At 43.9% G+C, this 22753-nt stretch overlaps 1 protein-coding gene across 1 annotated transcript in view; it reads right to left on the bottom strand.

The window, feature by feature from the left end:
- The window catches only part of LOC124593974 (follistatin-related protein 5-like), a 503257-nt gene that overhangs the window by 261363 nt on the left and 219141 nt on the right, over positions 1-22753 (bottom strand). Inside the window, exon 2 of the mRNA XM_047132326.1 lies at positions 988-1054. Within this exon, the coding sequence (XP_046988282.1) occupies positions 988-1047 (60 nt within the window). The 5' untranslated portion in view covers positions 1048-1054. The remainder of the gene's footprint in view (positions 1-987; positions 1055-22753) is intronic.

The raw sequence follows: 22753 nt of genomic DNA on the forward strand, positions 1-22753 counted from the left end.
CCGAACCATTTGTGCCCACACCAGCATTGTGCTCTGTCGTCAAAACTTCCACAGTCGGCCTCCTGTCCAGCTTTCCAGAAGGGGAAGCTGACCTCCACTACTGTGATGAAGCATAGATGGCCAAGAGCGTAGAGGTCTAAAAGCTTGTCGCCTCCTCGTCCATCAACCACTTGCAATAGATGCTCACCACAGCAACCGACCAGCTTGGCCGTTTCCGAGATGCTTCCAGGCACCATGCCGCAAGAATCTGCCCTTCGTATAAGACGCTTATGTCGGTGGATTTCCCCATTTACGGCCCTTATCGTTCCTGGAATGACCCCTCATTCGTCTCTCTTTCACGTAATACTTCCCTTACCGGTGCAAAACGACGAAGTCATAGAACACACTTTTGTCAGCATAACTGAGGTTTGACGTTGATGGTTCGTACGCAGAATCCTTGACCACGGGGCTGACAGCAGTCAAGTCGTTAGATGGCGTCAAACGCGTCTACATCTGGCACAACGCAGTAAAGCGTACAAATTTACGTTTATTTGCGAAAGGTTGTCCTACTTGAACACGATTGATCCCTCAACTTAGACGCTCTGCAGCGTCCTTGGATAAGTCAGCAGAAACTGAGTCCTATCCTCAATTTGTTCCTTGTACTGGCCTCTACAATCACATGAAGTTTGTTGGTATCTTATGGAGACACTCTATACATGAGAAATACTTCAAAAAGATCAATGTAAGTCGTGCCTTATACAAAAGTGAATATATCATGACTACACACATTATTAATAATAGGTAAGCACCTTTTCTATATATCATTTACAAAATACTGCAAAATGTATCGTGGTCCATGAATAAGAGTGCATATATGATGCAAATGAAATAAAAATAGTTGGTAAGTCTTGAGCTTTTGTCACACTCTCCAGACGGAACTAAGATGTGAAAGTGAATGCTGCTGTGCTATGAACGCTACTTGAGATTTGAGTTGAATCATGTTCTTACCTTTGCTTCAGCTGCTGCGATAAGGGCTCCGAGCAGCAAAATGCCTTTCCACATCATCATGGTTTTTCTGGAAGAACAGATGGCACACTTTAACAAGAACAGAAATCAGATGATAAAATGAAGATATTATTTGGGTTGCACACCAAAATAAACACATGTATCATAAACTTCTACATATTGAAATCTGAATTTTCTAGCGTGTGGAGCGGCTCACTATTGTGTTAGGGAAAATACTACAACATCTATTGCTTAGAAATAAGTGTAACTGTCTGTACAAATACTTCACCATTGCATTTTTATGTCCCGAAAATCAGATGCTAATTTCTTTAGGAGTGCCCTAACATCTTAAATATTTGTCTTGTGTCTTTATGTGACACTACTCGTTTCGTAACTGTACCTTCCCAATTACTATGGATCCACATGCAGGTAACCTGATTCATAGGGATGAAGTCCTGAGCAACTCTCGACAAGGCACTACGACCACCAAACGAGGTGGCAACGACAGCTGAAAAACTTGATTCGGGCAACCAGATTTAGGAGTCCCGTTGAAAGGGTACAGTACCGCCCGACATTGAAAATAGGTACAACATACTTCATTATTTTTGTCAGAACAACATATTTTTTCTAATAATAACTCAATTTCAATTAATACAGCGAAGCCGGATACCAGTGTGGGAAAGAATGACAATTTATTTATTTAATTGATCACATGCGCACTCCCACAAAATAAATCCCTACATCCAGTTTGGTGAGATCTGTGAAATGAATGAATGTATGGTCGTCTGCTAACCGCAGATAGTGAATGTGAATATATCATCATCTTTGAGACGATCCTTTGGCCACCTTTGGTGGGACCAGAGAGATGAAATTTACTTGAGCTTTGAGCGCCTGAAATGTGGCTGACCAATACAGTAGCAAGGTGCTCTCCCACTTCAGCAGAGGTGCGAGAGGACCTCGAGAAGGGCCATGTTTCAGCACTCTGCCGCTGGATCTTGTGCTGTTAAGACCTGTTTTAGTTGTGCTCCGTAAAGACAAAAGAGTAGAGACATGGTATGCATGTGGAATATTTAGAGTAGTTTGAAATAATAATTTCTCTATTTCAGGAACTTTTGTGGGGAGAATTAAATGTCAGGCAGGTAATATTAATGGGATTGTAGTAATCTTCAGAAGTGACCAACGGTCACAATGAAACCACGTGTAGCAATAAGTTGAAATACTTCCGTGTGCTTAAGTTAAGCTGAATTACTAGCGTGTGTACAATAAGTTGAAATATATAAGAAATAGCGTGTGTACCATAAGTTGAAATATTTAAGAAATGGCGTGTGCAGGACTTGAAATTAGAGACGAGTACTTCCACGTGGTGAGTACTGTGTGAGTCTCAATCTGTGTATGAGACAAAGGATAAAGAGAAGTACTCGTCCATGGTATCAGTTGAGGACTCACGTGTGTGATGAATATGTTCTTAATATTACTTTGCGTGATATGATTCCGTGTGACGCTAGATTCAAACTCTGAGAGAGAAGCAAGGTGAGTCGGCCGTCTATCCAGCAACGCCACTTGGCTTGCATTGCACAGGAAGTCGTGCATATATCTCCAGAGTTCATAGTAGGAAAGTAGAATTACGAAGTGGGGCAGTGTCGTGTGAAACTGGGATAAATATTAATTGAAGTGGGAAAGTTGAAAGTGATAATGTTGAGACTATTCCCTGTGTAGTATTTCATATTGTAGTGTGGTGTATGTCATGTAATTTGGGTATGTGTGGTTTGCATGGGAGAGTAGCGAGGTAGTTTCAAAAGATTAGTGGGTTATGCTTGTTCCTTCGGTACCGCTCGGTCTGGAGGAAAGTTTCGTGATGATGATTGTGAGAGTCGAAGTGTGAGGTATAATAAAAGATCCACCATCCTATCCAGAAAGTGCACTGTAGCGTTAAATAATTACGAGACCATAAGGTAGAGAATCACCAATGTTAAGCCATGCCCACTGGGCGGAATTTCTCATGTGTTATTGTTGTAGGTTATAGAATTTGTGTGTTTAGGTTATAGAATTTATCGGAATAAATAAGATAGTGAAAAGAAAAAGATTGGTGGCCTTTTCCTTCGAATGGTATGTTGTCATGATATCCAGAATTTATAATGTGTGCGCCACTCATATTCAGTGCGATGGCCACGTGTTGATAAAAGCCGTTAAATAAAAAGGAAAGAAAATGTGGTATTGCCAGTGCGTAGTGAACAGTCAGAGTTCTGTAAATTACTGATAATCAGATGCATGTTTCCGTTGCGTATTATTCATACAGTAGGTTGATTAGTGACTTAATTGTAAGTACGGGAGTTCATGTTACTCCATAAATAAGAATGAATCCACTCGCTTGGCAGACCACTCATCTTGCAGGCCTGACTGCTTGATGCCACAGTATGAGCAAGGCATGTGGGTGCCTCTCACCGTTGCTTCCGTAAATGGCTTGAGCCAAATATCGGGATGCTTTGAAAAACAAGACGCGCATACTACTTGCCCATCCTTTCGCAATCCTAGCTTGTGCTTCGTCTGTAATGGCCTCGTCGTGATGGGAGGTTCAACTCTAATGTCCTCAAACTCATCTAAAATAGTTGTTGAACTTCATGTGTTGTACCGTTGTCTCAACTAGAATTATGAGTGGCTATGTTGGGAAACCTATCGTCGAGATCTATATCGGTAGAGTGAGGCTCCCATGTTAGTTGGGCATTTAGTTAGGAAGATATTGGCCTTCGCCTTGACGGAATCGACGCGGCCTCCGTCTAATGCGGTTTAGGCCTACCGCAGAAAACCTAAAGTGGGTGGACAGGTATTCGAATGCCGCTCCTCCGAAAAACGAGTGAAATGTGTTTGTCAGCGCGCCACCAGATTTCTGAAATTCAAGTAGTTATTAAGCGCATTTCTGGCAAAGAAACGTTAACTGGTATGAAACGTAGGCTTTAATCTGAAGAAGAAATTTCTGAGAATTTGCGTTTGGAGTACAGTATTGTAATGTGGTGAGTCATGGACTGCCGGGAAATTGGAAAAGAAGGCAGTCAAGGCCTTTGAAATGCGGCCCTAAAGAAGACTGTTTAAAATTACGTGGACTGATAAGGAATGAACAGATTCTCTGCAGATTCAGCGATGAAAGAAGCGTTAGGAAAGCACTAACAAGAAGAAAGGGCAGCGTTATACGTATATAGAGACAGCAAAAAAATAACCGCCATGGTGCTAGAACAAGCTACAGAGAGTAATAACAGATAATAAATGATGTTGGGTGGAACTGAAATTCTGAGATGAAGAGTTTCGCACAAGGAAGGGATTCGTGGTGCTTCACAACAAACTGTTCAGAACACAGATGACAGAAAAAAACAAATTATTCGCTTGCATGCGCGATGTGGGAAACGGAGGATTAATTCCTGTGCTCTTATTGATGTTATGCATACCATATTGGAAATAAACTGATAGCACTTCTTTAATTCAGTTGTAAACCTATAATTTCGCTTCTGAAATTACACAGAAGCCTACCTTATATCAACTGTTATTGCAAAGGAATTCCATTAGAATTTGTTCTGTTTTCATCTTCTTGAGTGAAATCGTCAACGAGAATTGCATCCCACCACCATCCTCAGCACCAGGCACGGGCAACGTTTGGTGACCCGCGGCCACGATTCACATACTTATTTAAACTCGCTGTTTGCCTCGTCAAGCAACGCACAGCAGCGCTCCTAGCCCATTAAGTCAAAACTAAAGCGCCTGTGACGTTAACGTTAAAGTGGTAACGCACCGGTATGAATGGGATGCCTTTCCCGACGTACCATGTGAACACATTACGCCTCAAAACATGCTGTTTTGAGAGTGCATTCATTTAGTGTTGATCCCATCCTCAGATATTTAGAAATATTTACGCAACATGAATATAGTATCTTTACGAACGACGTTTTACAATTTCTGTATTAAAAGCTTCCATCTCAAAATTGTACAACGCCTTAAGGAAGAAACAATTTTCACGACGCGTAAATAGAAGCAAATACTTGAAGGTGGGATGCCAGGCATCTTGAAATGTCACCGCGGAAAAATAAACGCCTGTAAAAGCAACTGGTTGCGGCTAATTTATTATAAAACATCTTAAATTTGGACAGTTGCAGCGTCATAATAAGTCGCTCTCTCTTCCACGAATTTCTTCGGGTGGCCAGATTGAAACCAATCGCGAGCTGCATCCGCTAGTTCCTACCAGTGCTCTATACCAACGTAGCATTCATACGTCCCACCTTCTAAGTGCCGTGGATATCCCCTCCACTGAAGTTTATCACTCAATGCAAATCCTTGAACGCAAGGCATTCCACATTGTTTTTCATACCTCCCCCCTCGCCAATCCTTCCCCTGCTAATTCCCTTTCCCCTTGACACACACTGAACACCTCCGTTCATCCTGTACATCCCAATATTTCAAATACTAATGTACCATCACGCGCATACAAACACAAACCTCCGTCCCTCCACATGTACACCCTCCATAACCTGTGCTTTTGCAGTTTCAACACTCCATGTCGAAGGCAACTGCCTTTTACCATTTAAGACAGATTTAACCCCCTCAATAACTTTCCTCAGGTAAGAGCGCATTCTAATTAAACCGAACAGGGCTGTGAAGTATATCCTGAACTCCAACTCGAATACAGATATCCAAAATCGAATATTTAGCTACAGTCCAGTCTCTCACACTTTCTCTTTTCCCAAATGCATATATCTACGTTTACATACACTATGTGACCAAAAGTATCCGGACACCTGGCTGACAATGACTTACAAGTTCATGGTGCCCTCCATCGGTAATGCTAGAATTCAGTACGGTGTTGAACCACCCGTAGCCTTGATGACAGCTTCCACTCCGCAGGTGCTGGAAGTTTTCTTGGGGAATGGCAGCCCATTCTTCACGGGGTGCTGCTCTGAGAAGAGGTACCGACGTCGGTCGGTGAGGCTTGGCACGAAGTCAGCGTTCCAAAACAACCCAAAGGTGTTCTACAGAATTCAGGTGAGGACGCCGTGCAGGGCAGTCCATTACAGGGATGTTACTATCGTGTAACCACTCTGCCACAGGCCGTCCATTATTAATAGGTACTCGATCGTGTTGAAAGATGCAATCGCCATCCCCGAATTGCTCTTCAACAGTGGGAAGCAACAAGGTGCTTAAAACATGAATGCAGGCCTGTGCTGTAACGGGTAAACCAGCAGCACAACTGAACGTGATTTGATTGATAAATTTTATTTAAATAATTGTCAGTTAAACTCAGGGCGATTTTGTCTTCATTGCCCACAGACATTGTTACCAAGCAGGACCTTTGTTCCTTTTTTTTCCTTATATGATAACTGAGTGTCATAAGAAACAAACTGAATTGTTACAGCCAGTTTTTTAATGAATAATTTCACTTTTAATAATTTTAGCCTCAGTCTACTTTCAGTTAACTGTTGTACAACAGAGGTTGCAGTATATTCCTAAAGTAAAGCAATTTCATTTTTCAAGCCGGCCGGGTGGCCGAGCGGTTCTAGGCGCTACAGTCTGGAACCGCGCGACCGCTACGGTCGCAGGTTCGAATCCTGCCTCGGGCATGGATGTGTGTGATGTCCTTAGGTTAGTTAGGTTTAATTAGTTCTAAGTTCTAGGGGACTGATGACCTTAGAAGTTAAGTCCCATAGTGCTCAGAGCCATTTGAACCATTTTTCAAGTTTGAGAATCAATCACTGGAAAAAATACAAATCTAAAGAAATGCACAAATTAAGAGTGCGGAAGTTTTATTTATTTTACATATCAATTATTCAAAATGACAGTCAAAATCGCATTATTTATTTTGCTGCCAGTACAGAGGCAGGGTGACGACTCCAGCGAGCGGCCAAATGGTGTAAATTGCCCTGAAGATGACCCCATCGCAGGTTGAAACCAGATGGCAGCAAAATAAATAATGCGATTGTGACTGTCATTTTGAATAATTGATCATAAGTAAATTAATCGCTGTTATCTCCACACAACTATGTTGTCTAAAAATTTATTTTAAATATAGCTTGGAGCACATGGCTGTTTGGTTTGGTACGTATTCTAGTATTTAATTCCGTTCAAGTCAGTAAAAAAGAAAAAAAAAAAAAAAAAGGGCTGAGTTGTTAGACTGTAATAGGAAATCTAATTTGCAAAATAAGTAACTGCAAAGTAAAAGTGCTTGCTTTTTTCTAAATTTCTTTGATGACGTTATGTTGAGGTCATTGAAAGTCATTGTTCACATAACGAAGCTCAATACTAAAATACAGTTTAAGTCCATATTTTGAAATCATTACTCCACTGCCTGTTTCAAAATTTAATGCCATACATAACGTAAGAGTGACTTCTCAGTTTTCTTTATCATTACATACTCACCTAAAATCAGTGTCAAAAGAAAACGTGACAACCTTCAGTTGCCACGTCAGTGTTTAATAATACATGTTTTTCTTTCCCATCATCTTGTACAGGATTTTGGATGTAAATTGCCCTAGTGGGCTGGCGACCATTAATTATTTCCTTTTCGTTCATTAGTGTAACTTTTGGATTCATGGTCGGTGGTACCCCTTTTCTGTCCAGTGTTGTTCGTGATTGGATGCACAAAATGACTTTCATTTTTCCAAATCATAGCCCTGTTCGGTTTAATTACTTTTTATTTTAGTAGACTTTTTCATCAGAAGGGTCGGTTGTACACTTTCCTCCTACTTATCAGTATTACTTCTTCGGAAAAGATAGCCTTACCCAATTAGTAAAAATCCATTAGGCATACACGCGATCCAAGGTCATTTTCAGTCGCAAGCAGGATAGGCCGATTAGTAAGGGGGAGGTTACACAGTGAAGCAATTGTCGTCGTGGGAAATCTGGACAGGAGCGGAAATGATTAGAGAACAAGTTAATTCAACAAACAGACGATTTGCTTAGTTGTATTTCACCAAGCATACGAAGACAGCAAGAATTAAGAGTCCAGCTTATTCAAAAGCAACTAGGGTGAGGCTCGCTGCACTAAGCACGAATGATGATGTCGTAGCAATGAGGCTCCGAGTGCAAGGTGGAGTCAGTGACTGTTGCCAGTCGTGCCGTGTTGTGGCGGTTGGAGGGACTCGTGTTACGGAGCCACTAGACACATGGCTCAGTAGGTGCGCTCCATTGGGTTTGCCAGATCCCGTGTGACCGCTATCGTCGTCTAATGGACGCCTGCGATTCCGCTGTTACGACGCCCAAATGGTTCAAATGGCTCTGAGCACTATGGGACTCAACTGCTGAGGTCATTAGTCCCCTAGAACTTAGAACTAGTTAAACCTAACTAACCTAAGGACATCACAAACATCCATGCCCGAGGCAGGATTCGAACCTGCGACCGTAGCGGTCTTGCGGTTCCAGACTGCAGCGCCTTTAACCGCACGGCCACTGTTACGACGCCCATCCAGTGGTATCGATGAAGGGTATCACACTGCTCTTGAATATCTTAACACTATTTTATTATTAAAATGCTGGTTGCTGAAGGGCAGTATGTTGTTTTATTTTTAGTCCACCATCTCCCGCGAGGGGCGAGGGAATAAAAGAACAATAAAGAGAAAAAGTGCATTCGCCAGTATACGTCTACGGTTTATTAATTGTATGTTTAAGAAAACCTTTTTTCCCCTAGGAAGAGGAGCTAGGCATATCTCTAAGCTGTCATTCCACTCTCTGAAAGTGTTCATATTCTACGTTATGGAGCTGCGAGGGAGGAAACAGTTGGTTGTCAGTTGCACAGCAGCGGAGACAAACGGTCCTCGGCGGTCGCCAATGGCGGCTACTTAAGCGGGGCAGCGCAGTGTAAACAGCGGTCGCAGCAGAGGCCTGTGGCCATCCGGGGTGCCATTAAGAGCAAACAAAGGACGTGCCGCAGCCGGACTAATGCAATTGGCGGCTGCCACGGCGGGGGCGGCTGCGGCGATAATCGACGGTAATCAGAGCGTGCCATGCGCGCACCAGCGCTCGCCGCTGATTTGCGCAGCGGCTCGTATAATGAATGCGCAGGCCGTATCGCACAAGCAGATCGGTTATCGATACATTCACCGTGATATAAGCGCACAAGGGCTGACCTCTAAGGGCGCAGAACGCACTGTGCAGATTTTCGGCAAAGCTCCTCTAGATTCTGTTATCCAACTCTGTAGTCTTGAATTAACCATTAAGGTATCCCGTCAGTTCATCAGGAAGGATACGGCCAATCTTTCCGACTTGTGGTGTATAATGGCAATGATTTCCTGGACTGTCTCGTTACTTCCTTCACCTCTGTCGCTGAGTCGTTTATTTGGTATTGTGTTGTTTAGGAAGGAGGATAGAGTGGTGGAGGGAGGATGTGGGAATCAGGCGGGACTGCTAGCGGGGGACAATACCACTTTGAATGAAATCAAACATGCATAAAAATATATTGACAAGAATAAAAGAGATCTTCTCAAGCTTGATGCGTTGGTGACGTGTTTGCCTTTAACAAATGAGGATGCTGCTGCTATGGGCTCCTGTTAACATTTCCTTGATGTCGCATTTGGATGCAGATGAGACTAAAGGGGAAGAGATTTGAGAAAGGTTATTGTATGGAAATTGCAAAGAGTCAAGAGACAGGGTAGAGGTGGTAGCATGCGCGTAGGATTCCAGTTATATGGGGAAAGGCTGGGTTGGAGCCATAGTTTGGAATGGAAGAGGTTGGGCAGTTTGAATTTGATAGGCTGGACAGATTTTTAGAATAGATTTCATGATCCGAAAGCGGTGGAAATTATCCTCGGAAGTGACATGGCTTACGTTGAGATGTGGAAGTGGGGGCAGGGGTCATGGCAAGAGTCACACTAGCAAGCCAGGGTACACAAAGATGGGTGTGAGTTGGTATTTTAGGAAAGAACTTTATCAGCTAGTGCAGAATACAGGAAAAGGGGGCAGATGATGTACACGGATATGGAAAGGAGGTGGAGTGCATGATTTTCTAGGATTTGAAAGATGAGTTAGAACAGGGAGGATCAACGATGGATACAATATTTTTGTAGCCAAGGATGAGGTCATTTAACTACATGCTAGCGACTTGCCCCAGCTTCGCACGGGTAGCACCATCTACGTTCGGAGGAAGTCCCCTAGAACTTAGAACTACTTAAACCTAACTAACCTAAGGACATCACACACACTCATGCCCGAGGCAGGATTCGAACCTGCGACCGTAGCGGTCGCGCGGTTCCAGACTGTAGCGCCTAGAACAGCTCGGCCGGCAACAGATTACATATACAAACCTTCCGCGTGGATCAGGCTATTAGTCGTGGATAAAGCGGGTGGACTAGGAGTAACATTTGGGCTTCACTTCATTCCTCTCGCATGTGTTAGGCCTGCAATCTTATCTGCAGTCGGGACGGACTTTGGAACAGTAACAGAAATAGCACAACTGACCACGGCTGATTCCTGTCCTTGAGCTGTTCATTGAAACATCAACTGATGTGCACGGTCTAATCCAAGTAATGGAAGTTTGAGAGCATTGCAATACTCAGAAATAATGTCCCGAATGAATTCAGGCTTGATGTGTAAAGCGGCGTAGCAGCAACATGTGATTAATACAGCAGAGAGATGGAGTACACCTGTGTCCAACAACAGTGCCCTCTCTTTTGTGACTGCAAAGATAAATCCTACGGCGTGGAACGTGAAAACAAACAACAGTACGCCCTGTCAAGGATGAAAAGATAACTACTGCTACATGGGCGAGCCTGCAGTGACAATATACATCTGCTGTTTGGCCAGGTAACACTGCACACTCGTCCTTCGTCAGCCAGCAGGCCATTACCAACAGCACAGTGCTCGTATGCACACACGCCGTGTGAGCCGGCAGCCTCTCCAATACCTCCGAAAATGCTCAAATAAGGCGTCACAGTATAGTAATGAAACCAGAATGTCTATATGCAAGCGAATGCCAAGAATTAAACTATAATTTTAATAAATTAAAAACACTAGAAGCGCGAGCCATTTTAGGTCGAAAAAAAAAAACAATCGGAGGTGGGAAAGTACACATTAATGACGAAATTTATCGATAAGTATAAAATATATCAAAAGTAACAAGAAAAAGAAGATCGAAAGATCAACCAAAAAGATCTTCTAATGTTTCTTGGAAAGATGTAAGCAGCAAGTCGAATCCATGAAGTAAAAAAGGACGTAGAAAAAGGTAATATTAAAGCTTAAGGAACAACTGATGGAATTGTTTAAAGCAAAGAATCGCATGTTTGTAGAAAAAATCTATACCAAGAATGCTTAAATGTGAAAAAAATGCGTGTTGTCTTCAACAGTAATAGTCGATTACAGCAGTTACCAGCACGCCTCACCCCTGACGTGGATTACCAAAAATTTTAAGTGTAAAACTACGTTCAGTGTCCATGATACATTCAGTTTCGAGCTCTTTCATGAAATTTCCTTTATGCTACTAGTTCTTTTAAAGCTAGTTGAAAACAGCTCACTGGATAATCGGGCAGTAATTAATCGAACCGCGTGGGCATCGGATGACACAGTTCGCCACGTTATGACGCCGGCGTGAGGAGCGAGAGGTAAAGCAAATGGCGGCAACGCTTCAGTGGCCAGCCATTGACCGCATCACTGAGTCCGAAGCGGGCGAATCGCTCGCCCCGCCTTTTAATACCCTGTTTGGTAATTAAAAGGACGATTTTGTGTCACATGATTCGTGTCCAGTAAACCACACTCAGATTGGAGCCTTTACGTTTCCGGGCTCACTTCTGTGTAAATTCACTGGAACGGATGTGGTTCTTCAGTTAACAAATTCCAACGTTTGACAACAATCGTGATAAAAACGTACTTCGAATAGTAGATTAACCTAGGCTTCATAGCTAACTGAATTTTTAGACTGACGACAGCTACATTTAAGTTGGATTCATGTTTGAAGTCCCTTGTACAAGGTATGTATTTTGTTTCGCTAGACTTTAAACTTACACGTCCTTATTAGAAACAGCACGGGTTCACGAAGAGCCACTGTTTGAAAAATACTTCGAATACGGGACTGTCCAGATGAATTTATAACTATCGCCAAAACTATCACTTTTCGGTCACACCGAGTTTTTCCATCTCCAGCTTAACCTGACTGTTAAATCTACTCGAAATAACCAGTTTCTGAAATAACCGACTTTCAGGTTTTTATTGCAGTTATTTTGCAGTAGTAAACGTAGTCATTGAACAAAGATTGAGAAATTCTAAGTACCTCAGTCTTTTGCATTACACGTTTCGAGATACGTTGAATCAAAATTTCAAATAAAATAGGTAAATAGAAGAAAACGTACTCTGCCCACCGTTCATAGCTTTTCTCGAAAAGTAATGAGCGGCTGAATACCACAAAAAGTCGCCAGTTTTCTCCTATGGCTTCTGATTTTTGAAACTGTGCTGAGACATCATGTTGTAATGGTTCAAATGGCTCTGAGCACTATGGGACTTAACATCTGAGGTCATCAGTCCCCTAGAACTTAGAACTAATTAAACCTAACTAACCTAAGGACATCACACACATCCATGCCCGAGGCAGGATTCGAATCTGCGACCGTACATCATGTTGTAATCAAGGGTCATATCACCATTTGGGCATTACGACTAGTCACCGCTTCAGAGTGAAAGCTGAGGCTGGAGAATTCTATATTACTGGCCATTTCAGTCTATAGGCCATTGTACTCCAACGCTACCGCACTTCGTAAAATACTTCCAGACTATGGATAGTACCATTTTGCAGTACAACCGAAGTCAGGCAACGACAGCAGGAAACTACCTTATACAGCAGTGGAAATCAATATAAAAACAGTATTCCTACGCTAGTAATAGTATAATGTCTGTAGCATACCGTACCGAATTTATTATACAGGTAGTAGATGCGTATAAGACATAAACAAACCTACGGAAATTACATAGTTTCTTTCATAATACCAATAAGGCCCTTGCATTTCCTGAGTGGAAATTAGTATACAGGCACTCACCATCATGTTGTATTATTGCATTGTTAATACTCTGCCCAAGCTCTGCTCTTCCGAATTAGCTCAGAAATTCTCTTCGGCATGAATTCTGTTAGAGTTTGTAGTTCTTCTCGTACCGCACTTTTCTGCTCGCAAACGGCTCAGATTTTATTCTATTGCGAGAAACACGCCTTGCAAGTATTCCCCAAAGGTTTTCCACGGGGTTCATAGCCCGGATACTGCAGGCCAGGGCAAGAGATCGATATCTTAATCTTCAAACCATTTTTGGTTGTGGCTCAAACATGCATAGATGCGTTATCTTGTTGAAACATTAGAATTTCCTCCACTATTCCTCATACATTCTAATCAGTTCTGTCTCTAGCATCAGTGTACATGTTAGCGTCCGTTGTACTGTTTAGCCAAGCAATGTCTCATTTAGCCTTAGTGCGCAAGGCTTTCCAAATCGTAAGACTTTTACCGCCAAAATTTCTGATCATTCTTACCTGCTGCTTTGTTCTCAGATCTTGCCATTGATACTGAAATCCATCCGGCCCATCTAAATTAAATGTCTTCGTATCACTGAAGACCACTTTATCCCATTCTGAAGTCCATAATACATATTTTTCGGCAATCTTTAATACAGCAAATTTACGTTTGGGTGTTACAACAGGTTTCTGTAGTCTTTTCTTGAATGCAAGATGTTTGTCATTTGACAAAATTTGTCGTAGATGTCTGGCAGCAACAAGCTGAGAAGAATAACGGTTTTTGGCTCTTGCTCTGCCCAAAAGGAACCGTTTAGATGCCTCAAATAACTTCCAATTAGTCCATATTTTACCTTCTGTCCATATCGCGCTCCCAATCTCACGAAATTGTCAATCGCCGTACTTCAACGACTCAACTTCTTGGCGGTTTGACGGTTAGACAGTCCCACTTCCTTGTAGGCACCAATTTTTGCTTTTTCATTTCATGATAACTTTTTTACACGAGGCATTGTCACAGTCGTGGTTTATGCACACAACACGCGCTGTCACTAATGGTGTTTGTTTCCTATCTGCAATAAAGGCACACATGCACACACTATCATCACACAGAGCCGACTCTCTTTATACCGAGTTCCACCCTCTACCACCTAAATCGTTGATGTGTTGTTACATACTGTTCTACTGCCATCAAATGCGATATCATTTGAGCGCTTTTGTCAGCATACTGAATCTCATACTGCTGCAAAGACACTGTGCGCAACTATTCGAAACGACAATGTTAAGTTTCCTACACACATCCATGTGTTTATAATGACTTCCTAATGACTTCCACTACTGTAGATCAGGTGGGGGAAAGTCATGCACGAAGCATGTACACGGACGGGCACCGTCTAACAGGTCGCGCCACACCGCAACAGGTACATGTGTTATGTGTTTGTTGGTATGTGACTCGTTTATGTTGGAGTTGTTATTATAACAACATTGATCACTCTTACTCTTTTATATAATAAAACAAAACTCGTTGTTTTTAATTATTTCAAGCCTAAAAATTTCAGCACAACTGCTACGGCGTATTGATATACCGAATTTGGCTATGGCAGCAGACGACGGACGCGACCTCACGATATCGCCTCTTGCACCTCTCGCTCGTGACTATGTCGGCTGAACCTTAGACGACTGGAAAACCGTAGCCTGGTCAGATGAGGCCAGATTTCAACTGGTAAGAGCTGATGATAGCGTTCGAGTGTGTTGTAGACCCTACGAAGACAAGTGTGCATGCAGAGTGTTATACACGTGCAGAGGAGTATTCCTTAATAATGAGATGTGACTTAATGTGCAAACACAGTACACACCATCCAGTCAAAATCGCGAAACAAACATAAAAATCGAGCCGAATTAAAGGCAAAGGGTAAATGCCACAGTTCAGAATCACTTTCTTTCTCATCACTATTGTCACCTGAGCTCTGGTCTGTGGGGGAGCCACTGGAGTTACCCAAGGATATTCAATATTACTCCCTGCACACACTCCACTTTTCTACCCTTCTTTAAGAAAAGTATCTGTATGGCGTACGACATTATTCCACTTCTCTGGCGTTATTTGTGCCACTGCTTACTGTAATAGTTTTGAATTTCTGCGACACTGAAGCTTTAGTTATTTGTTGCCACGTAATGTCTAAATTGTGGCCAAATCATTTCTATGGCGTTGAAGTGGCAGTGGTATGGTGGAAGCCTAACCCCATGGCAACGTCCTTTACTACCTCATACACAACATACTGCTGAAACTGTACCTTATTTTGTACACTATTTCTATGAGCTGCGCCTTGCGTAAATCTTCCTGACTTTTCACATTATGGTGAACCATTCAAAAATGTCGGCTTTTTTCGTTGCCATCGTTGGAGCTTTATGTTTAATAAGTGAATGATAGGGAGCACTATCCTTTACAATGACGTACAGCGGCTTTAAGTTTCCCAATTAGTTGCCTTGAACCACTTCAGAAAACTGTCATGGTTCATCTCCTCGTGGTATTCGCTTGTTTTTCTCGATCTGTAAATGAGGAGACGGTTAAGCACGAAACCAGATGCAGTTGTAGCACGCAAGACAATATTTCTTACGCCCTTTCCCATCGGTACAGCAGAATTTCCACACATACGAGGCGTGTTTTTTAAGAAAGATCCGTTTTGTTGTAGTCACTAGTAGTTCGCGCGCATACCGCAACGAGCGCGTGCGTCGTGTACCGGCATGCCTCGGGATCAATTGTGCTCAGTTTCAACTCTGTAGCTAACCTTTAATGTTGTGTTCTGTGCTTTCAAAATATTTAAGACTATCAATTCGCCCGCCGCGTGTGAGGTTCGCTGAGTGATACGGTTTTTGTCAGCTAGGAACCTGTCTGCTGCAGAAATTCATCGACAGATTTGCGAAGTGTATGGTGATACTGTTATGAGTGAAAGAAAAGTGCATAAGAGGGTACGAGAATTGAATGATGGCCGTGACAACGTCGATGATGAGGACCGCTCCGGTCGCCCTTCTTTGATTACAGACGATTTGGTGGCTACAGTTGAAGCGAGGATTCGTGAGAAAGGCGCTTCACAATGACAGGTCTCTCAAACGAATTTCCTGACGTTTCTAGATCAGTGCTTTACAACATAGTTTCTGAACACCTAAAGTTTAGGAAACTGTGCTCTCATTGGGTTCCAAAACTCCTAAGAGAGGACCACAAAAACCAAAGATTTGAGTGTGCGATGAAGTTCTTGACTCGTTATCTCGAGGAAGGTGAAGGCTTCTTGAGTCAGATCGTAACTGGAGACGAAACATGGGTTTCGCATATCACGCCCGAATAGAATCAACAGAGCATGGAATGGAGAGACATGCACACACTCGCCTGTAAAGGTGAAAGCCAAACAGACTCTGTACCAGAGCAAAATCATGGGGTCGGTGTTTTGGGATAGGCATGGTGTTTTGTTGGTCGACTTCATGCAACAAGGAACCACTATCAATGCAGAAGCATACTGCCAGACTCTGACGCTACGCAGAGCGATTCAAAACAAAAGACGCGGCATACTGACAAAGGGAATCGTCCTTCTCCATGACAATGCAAGACCTCACACTGCAGGTCAGACCCGCGATTTATTGGACAGTTTTGGCTGGAAAGTTTTAGACCACCCTGGTCCTGCGCCAAGCGATTACCATCTGTTCCTCCACCTCAAACAACACTTCAGTGGCAACCGTTACAATGATGACGACGACGTGAAAACGGAAGTGAACTTTTGGTTATCGGACCAGGCAGCAAGTTTTTGTGAAGACCGTATTTTGAAATTGGTTGAGAGATATGATACGTGTTTGAACAAACTTGGCAACTATGTCGAAAAACACAGTGAAGTATGTACTTTCTGAAAATAAATGTACTTTTTTGAAATAACCGTTCGTTGTGTACTTGTGTTCAAACGGAGTTTACTTAAGAAACGCGTCTCGTACTATCACTGAGGAGTCTTTTCTGACAGAATGACCGGTGTTTATCCAGGATTCGTGACCGGTGCTTATCCAGGTTTCATCGAGCCACACAGTGTCTTGAAACGGCACTTCAACGATATTTCTTAAAAGTCGACATCGCCACGCTACGATGTCCCCTCTCTCCATTATAATTTTCCGTCTCCGTAACAGAGACGTCTTGCTGCCACTGAATAACTCCGCCTCGCGAAGAGTAACGCACAGCTCTTTGTATAGTTAGATGTTCTTCTCTCTCGTAATATCCATCTAAGCGAAGACGAACAGCATCTTGCTGAAAAGAATGCAAGTTTGTTACGCGTGGTTCCTCTTTTTGGATGAATCAGGCTCTTCCCCTTTTACACAGTATTTCTCCTTACAATCTTTGGCGACAGTACTTTTATGTGTCTTCAGAGCGTCTGCAGTTCCTTCGACTACCTTCGTTAGCGGCAACAGAGTTGCACCAGTGTCCCTCTCCTTCTAGAAACACTCCCGCACCGAGCACACAAACTCACGTGTCTGACCGCACAAAACATGCAAAAATCGCTGAACTTTTCGTTTAGCTCCTACACTGTTGTTGCACGCTTTCTCTACAAACTTCGGACATCCTGTGGTACAAAATAAACTCGCCACTCAGAGAAATAAAGCACACAACGAAACGGACAACAACCGTTTATGCTACCGGCCGCGAGCGTCGGCTCCAACTGGCTACAGTAGCCGCTACCTGCAGTAGCAGAGGGATTTGACAGCGGTGAACGGAACAAGAGGTGTGGCCAAGCGCGTTTTCTGATTGGCTGTTGCTATAGTAGCAACTCTGTAAACAGCTAGACGTCAATCACTTGGTTATTTCGATCGAGATATAGGATGATAGTATGTCCAGACGGGGCTGGTTGGGAATGTGGGAGGCAGGGAGGGCCCAGTAGTCGAGTGCGATCACCGAAAGTCGTAGTACGTGAGCGAGTATGAAGTTCCGTGAGACGTGGGTTTCAGCGTGGCGGCCCACAGAGACCAGAGCAGAGGGGGCGGTTGCGCGCAGCTGCTGCTCCGTGCGTCACCCAGCCGGCAGCGCGCAGCGCACACAAAATGCCTGCCCGTCCGCTCTGTCTCGTCGGCCAATTCCACACGACAGCCGCTGTCGCTCGATAATGGCCGCTGGTTATTTTAAGAACGGGAAGGGGCGCGAGCGAATTCCCGACTGTCGCTTAAAAAGAACCAATATCCACGCCGCTCCGACGCTTGCTCCTGTGAATGGGGCGCAGCAGGGAAAAGCAAAAAAAAAAAAAAAAAAAAAAGGAAAAATTTATTTCCCTCGATTTTCAGTTCTGTCGGAGGAAATTGCTCGTCTCTTCCTGGAGATGTTTCTCTCGCCGCACATGGTCCCCTACCCGTCGTCTACCCCCTCCTCTCCCCAGCCGCCATACGTCCCCCGGATCTCACTACTTTCACTACCGGCCCGTCTGAGCCATCGCTCGCTTCTCACCGATCCCCCGCAGCCTGCGGATCCTCGCACATGCTAGGCCACAAACGGCAGTCTTCGATCCTGTGCTAGTGGTCGCGAGCGCGAGCGTTTGTGTGGGTTTGTGTTTGTGTGTGTGTGTGTGCAGCCACTGATGCCAAAGTCACCTCCGGCCAATAGCCGCAGCGTAACTGTGCAGTAGCGCAAATGTACGCTATTGGCCATTAAAATTGCTACACCAAGAAGAAATGCAGATGATAAATAGGTATTCTGTGGACAAATATATTATACTAGAACTGACATGTGATTACATTTTCACGCAATTTGGGTGCATAGATCCTGAGAAATCGGTAACCAGAATAACCACCTCTGGCCGTAATAACGGCCTTGATACGCCGGGGCATTGAGTCAAACAGAGCTTGGGTGGCGTGTACATGTACAGCTGTCCATGCAGCTTCAACACGATACCACCGTTCATCAAGAGTAGTGACTGGCGTATTGTGACGAGCCGGTTGCTCGGCCACCATTGACCAGACGTTTTCAGTTGGTGAGAGATCTGGAGAATGTGCTGGCCAGGGCAGCAGTCGAACATTTTCGGTATCCAGAAAGGCCCGTACAGGACCTGCAACATGCGATCGTGCATTATCCTGCTGAAATGTAGGGTTTCGCAGGGATCGAATGAAGGGTAACGCCACGGGTCGTAACACATCTGAAATGTAACGTCCACTGTTCAAAGTGTCGGCAATGCGAACAAGAGGTGACCGAGACGTGTAACCAATGGCACCCCATACCATCACGCCGGGTGATACGGCAGTATGGCGATGACGAATACACGCTTCCAATGTGCGTTCACCACGATGTCCCCAAACACGGATGCGACCATCATGATGCTGTAAACAGAACCTGGATTCATCCGAAAAATGAGGTTTTGCCATCCGTGCACCTAGGTTCTCCGTTGAGTACACCATCGCAGGCGCTCCTGTCTGTGATGCAGCGTAAGGGTAACCACAGCCATGGTCTCGGAGCTGATAGTCCATGCTGCTGCAAACGTCGTCGAACTGTTCGTGCAGATGGTTGGTGTCTTGCAAACGTCCCCATCTGTTGACTAAGGTATCGAGACGTGGCTGCACGATGCGTTACAGCCATGCGGATAAGATGTCTGTCACCTCGACTGCTAGTGATACGAGGCCGTTGGGATCCAGCACGGCGTTCCATATTACCATCGTGAACCCACCGATTCCATATTCTGCAAACAGTCATTGGATCTCGAACAACGCGGGCAGCAATGTCGCGATACGATAAACCGCAATCGCGATAGGCTACAATCCGACCTTTATCAAATTCGGAAACGTGATGGTACGCATTTCTCCTCCTTACACGAGGCATCACAACAACGTTTCACCAGGCAACGCCGGTCAACTGCTGTTTGTGTATGATAAATCAGTTGGAAACTTTCCTCACGTCAGCACGTTGTAGGTGTCTCCACCGGCGCCAACCTTGTGTGAATGCTCTGAAAAGCTAATCGTTTGCATATCACAGTATCTTCTTCCTGTCGGTGAAATTTCGCGTCTGTAGCACGTCATCTTCGTGGTGTAGCAATTTTAATGGCCAGTACTGGCCAGTAATGGCCAGTACTTGGAACAATGGTGAACAGAAAGTGGTGTTAAGGAAATAGTGGCTGTCTCTACAGATCTTCAAATTCTTAAGATAGCGGGACTTTTTTAACGGAAGATAAAGAGCGAGTGAGCGAGTGAGCGAGTGAGCGAGAGAGAGAGAGAGAGAGAGAGAGAGAGAGAGAGAGAAAGAGAAAGAGAGAGAGAGAGAGAAAGAGAGAGAGAGGGAGAGAGAGAAAGAGAAGGAAGAAACAGTTTAGGTTTTAAGGTCACATCGATAAGTTTGAAATTCTGTGAGATATAGATCTCTGCGAGGCAGCCATTGGAGAAAGCACGTGATATGCTTCACTTTCACACTACGTACGCGAAAAACGCAACGCACCTCGAATGAACTATCTGAAAGGTAGATGTGACTTATATGTACAGAGAAGCAAATGATGACAGTTTCAGAAAAAATAGATCATTTATTCAAGAGAAAAAGCTTCACAAACGGGACAATTCAATGACTTGATGATTCCTCTCTGGCCTTTTTGAAAGGTGTTATTCGTCTTGGCATTTATTGACTAACTGTTTGGTATCCTGAGGGATAGCCTACTAAATTCCTTCCAACTGGAGCTTTAGATCTTTAAAATCCTAAAATAGTTGGAGGGCCTTTCCCATAATGCTCCAAATGTTCTCAATCGGAAAGAGATCTGGCGACCTTGCTGGAAACGGTAGGGTTCGGTAAGCACAAAGACAAGCAGTAGAAACTCCCGCCACGTGCAGGTACTTGCCTTCGTGCTTGGCCAGCAGGGCCGCCGTATCTCTCCCTAATTGAAAACGTTTAGAGCCTTACAGGCAGGACCCTCCATCTAGGGATTCTGACGCGCCAACTGGACAGAATTCGGTACGATATGCCTCAGGCGATTCAGCAGCTCTATCAATAAACGCCATGCCGAATAACGGCTTGTATCACTTCGTAAGTGACGAACGGGTGGAAATTTACAAAATTGACCCGATTCATCTCCCCACCCTATTCGACCGATCTTTTCACTTTGAGTAAGGTTTTAAATATCAAAGGCATATGGTTAAGTTGGTTAATGGAATCAAAAACATTCGCTATAGAAAGAAGGTTTTAGAAAATAGTTGTTTAATTGTTCAATTAAACAGTGATTGTTTTATATTTCATATTTCAGCTATATTACACTTCATATGTATTTCAACCATTTGAAAATGCTTTCAGTGCTGAAACTGCACAATAATGAAAGCAACATTAAGGAACATTTAAAATCATTCGGGTGGCAGCCATTGTGCCGAATGGTACCATTCACGACACGTTTCGCAAACGGTCTTCAAATATCGCTATCCTGATACCAGTGTTACGTTAGAGGATGTCAGTAATACTACGCTCCAGAGAGATATACGAACCCTTTCACGCAGAAGACAAGGCACTGGTTTGGAAGACCGTTCCGGCATACTTCTTAAATCTTCCCAGAAGTATGAAAACACACTATTCAAAAGAGTTATGAGAACATGACTGTGGGTGTAATTTCTTAGACTTTCCCGGCGAATTTGTGACTTTGGGTGTCTGATATACTGCATTGAGCAACAATTGAGGACTTAGTATGTTACCAATTTTTACCTTTATCTTCGAAAAATTACGTACACAACAAATTATTATTACAACCTTGTTCTTTTACATAAAATGAACTGAAATGGCGTCGAAAGCAAAGTGGAAGCAATCATTCATCCCGTGATCCTGGGTGTTGTTCATAGGACTTTGAGAGCTTCGATGACGTGCATGTCCTCCGTGAACGTTTATCACTGCCTGACACCTACGTGGCACGCTCTGTATAACTCTACGGAGGTCAACTTTTGGTAGCCGTTCCGTTCTTCAATGAGAGCCCATGAGAGTTATTGGAGAGTCTCTGGTCAAATAGGATGACGACGGCGTCTGTCAAGCATGTCCCACATATGCACGACGGTGTGTAGATCGGAGCTCACCGCCGGCCATAGCATTACTTCAATTTCGACGCTCCGCAAGACCTGCTGACACCCGCCATGTAGGCCCTGGCATTAAAAGAAACTCAGGGCCACCACCGTATGCAGCAGTCACCACATGGTCTAAAAGGATCTGTTCGTTGTACTGCCTGGCGGTAAGGCGACCATGATCAATGACAGGATCCATATGGCTGTCAGCACCGAAGGCACCGCACAGAAACTTGCAAATCCGTCGATTTCCTGGACAACAATTGGCAGGTACCGCTCACCTCGTGTCTCCGCACACGAGCACGGCCATCACATTGCGTCAGAGGATATCTGGATCTGTGAATAACAGATTTCGCCTGGGAACGACTGAACTGAAGGCGAGCCACAAGATGTTAGCCGTGTGATGCGGGGTACTCGAGCAGGACGTGTGTGTCGTAAGGTCCTTTCTCTTCATTACAATCTGATAGACCACAGTAGCTCCAGTGGCTCTTCTGGAATCATCATGCAATGCTCTGGCGGCATCCGCACGACTTCGCAAAACTGAGATTGCCAGATATCGATCTTCATGTGCGGTTTTAATGCATTGCCACGCTTGTCCATCTCTCCCTCCAGCGCGTCCTCTACCTATGGATGGCACATGGAGAGGCATTGGCATCTGCAGCATCACTATCGAAAGTCCATCCTTTTGGATGCACTGCATTAAAATGTCGCATTTCATGCTTTTGGTTGAATACAATGTACACTAATGATAACTGCCATCTGAGTACCTCACTTGAAAACACTAGGACATCGGTACTCACTTTC

Source organism: Schistocerca americana, chromosome 1 (assembly GCF_021461395.2).
Source record: "Schistocerca americana isolate TAMUIC-IGC-003095 chromosome 1, iqSchAmer2.1, whole genome shotgun sequence".
In the NCBI taxonomy this organism is placed as follows: domain Eukaryota; kingdom Metazoa; phylum Arthropoda; class Insecta; order Orthoptera; family Acrididae; genus Schistocerca; species Schistocerca americana.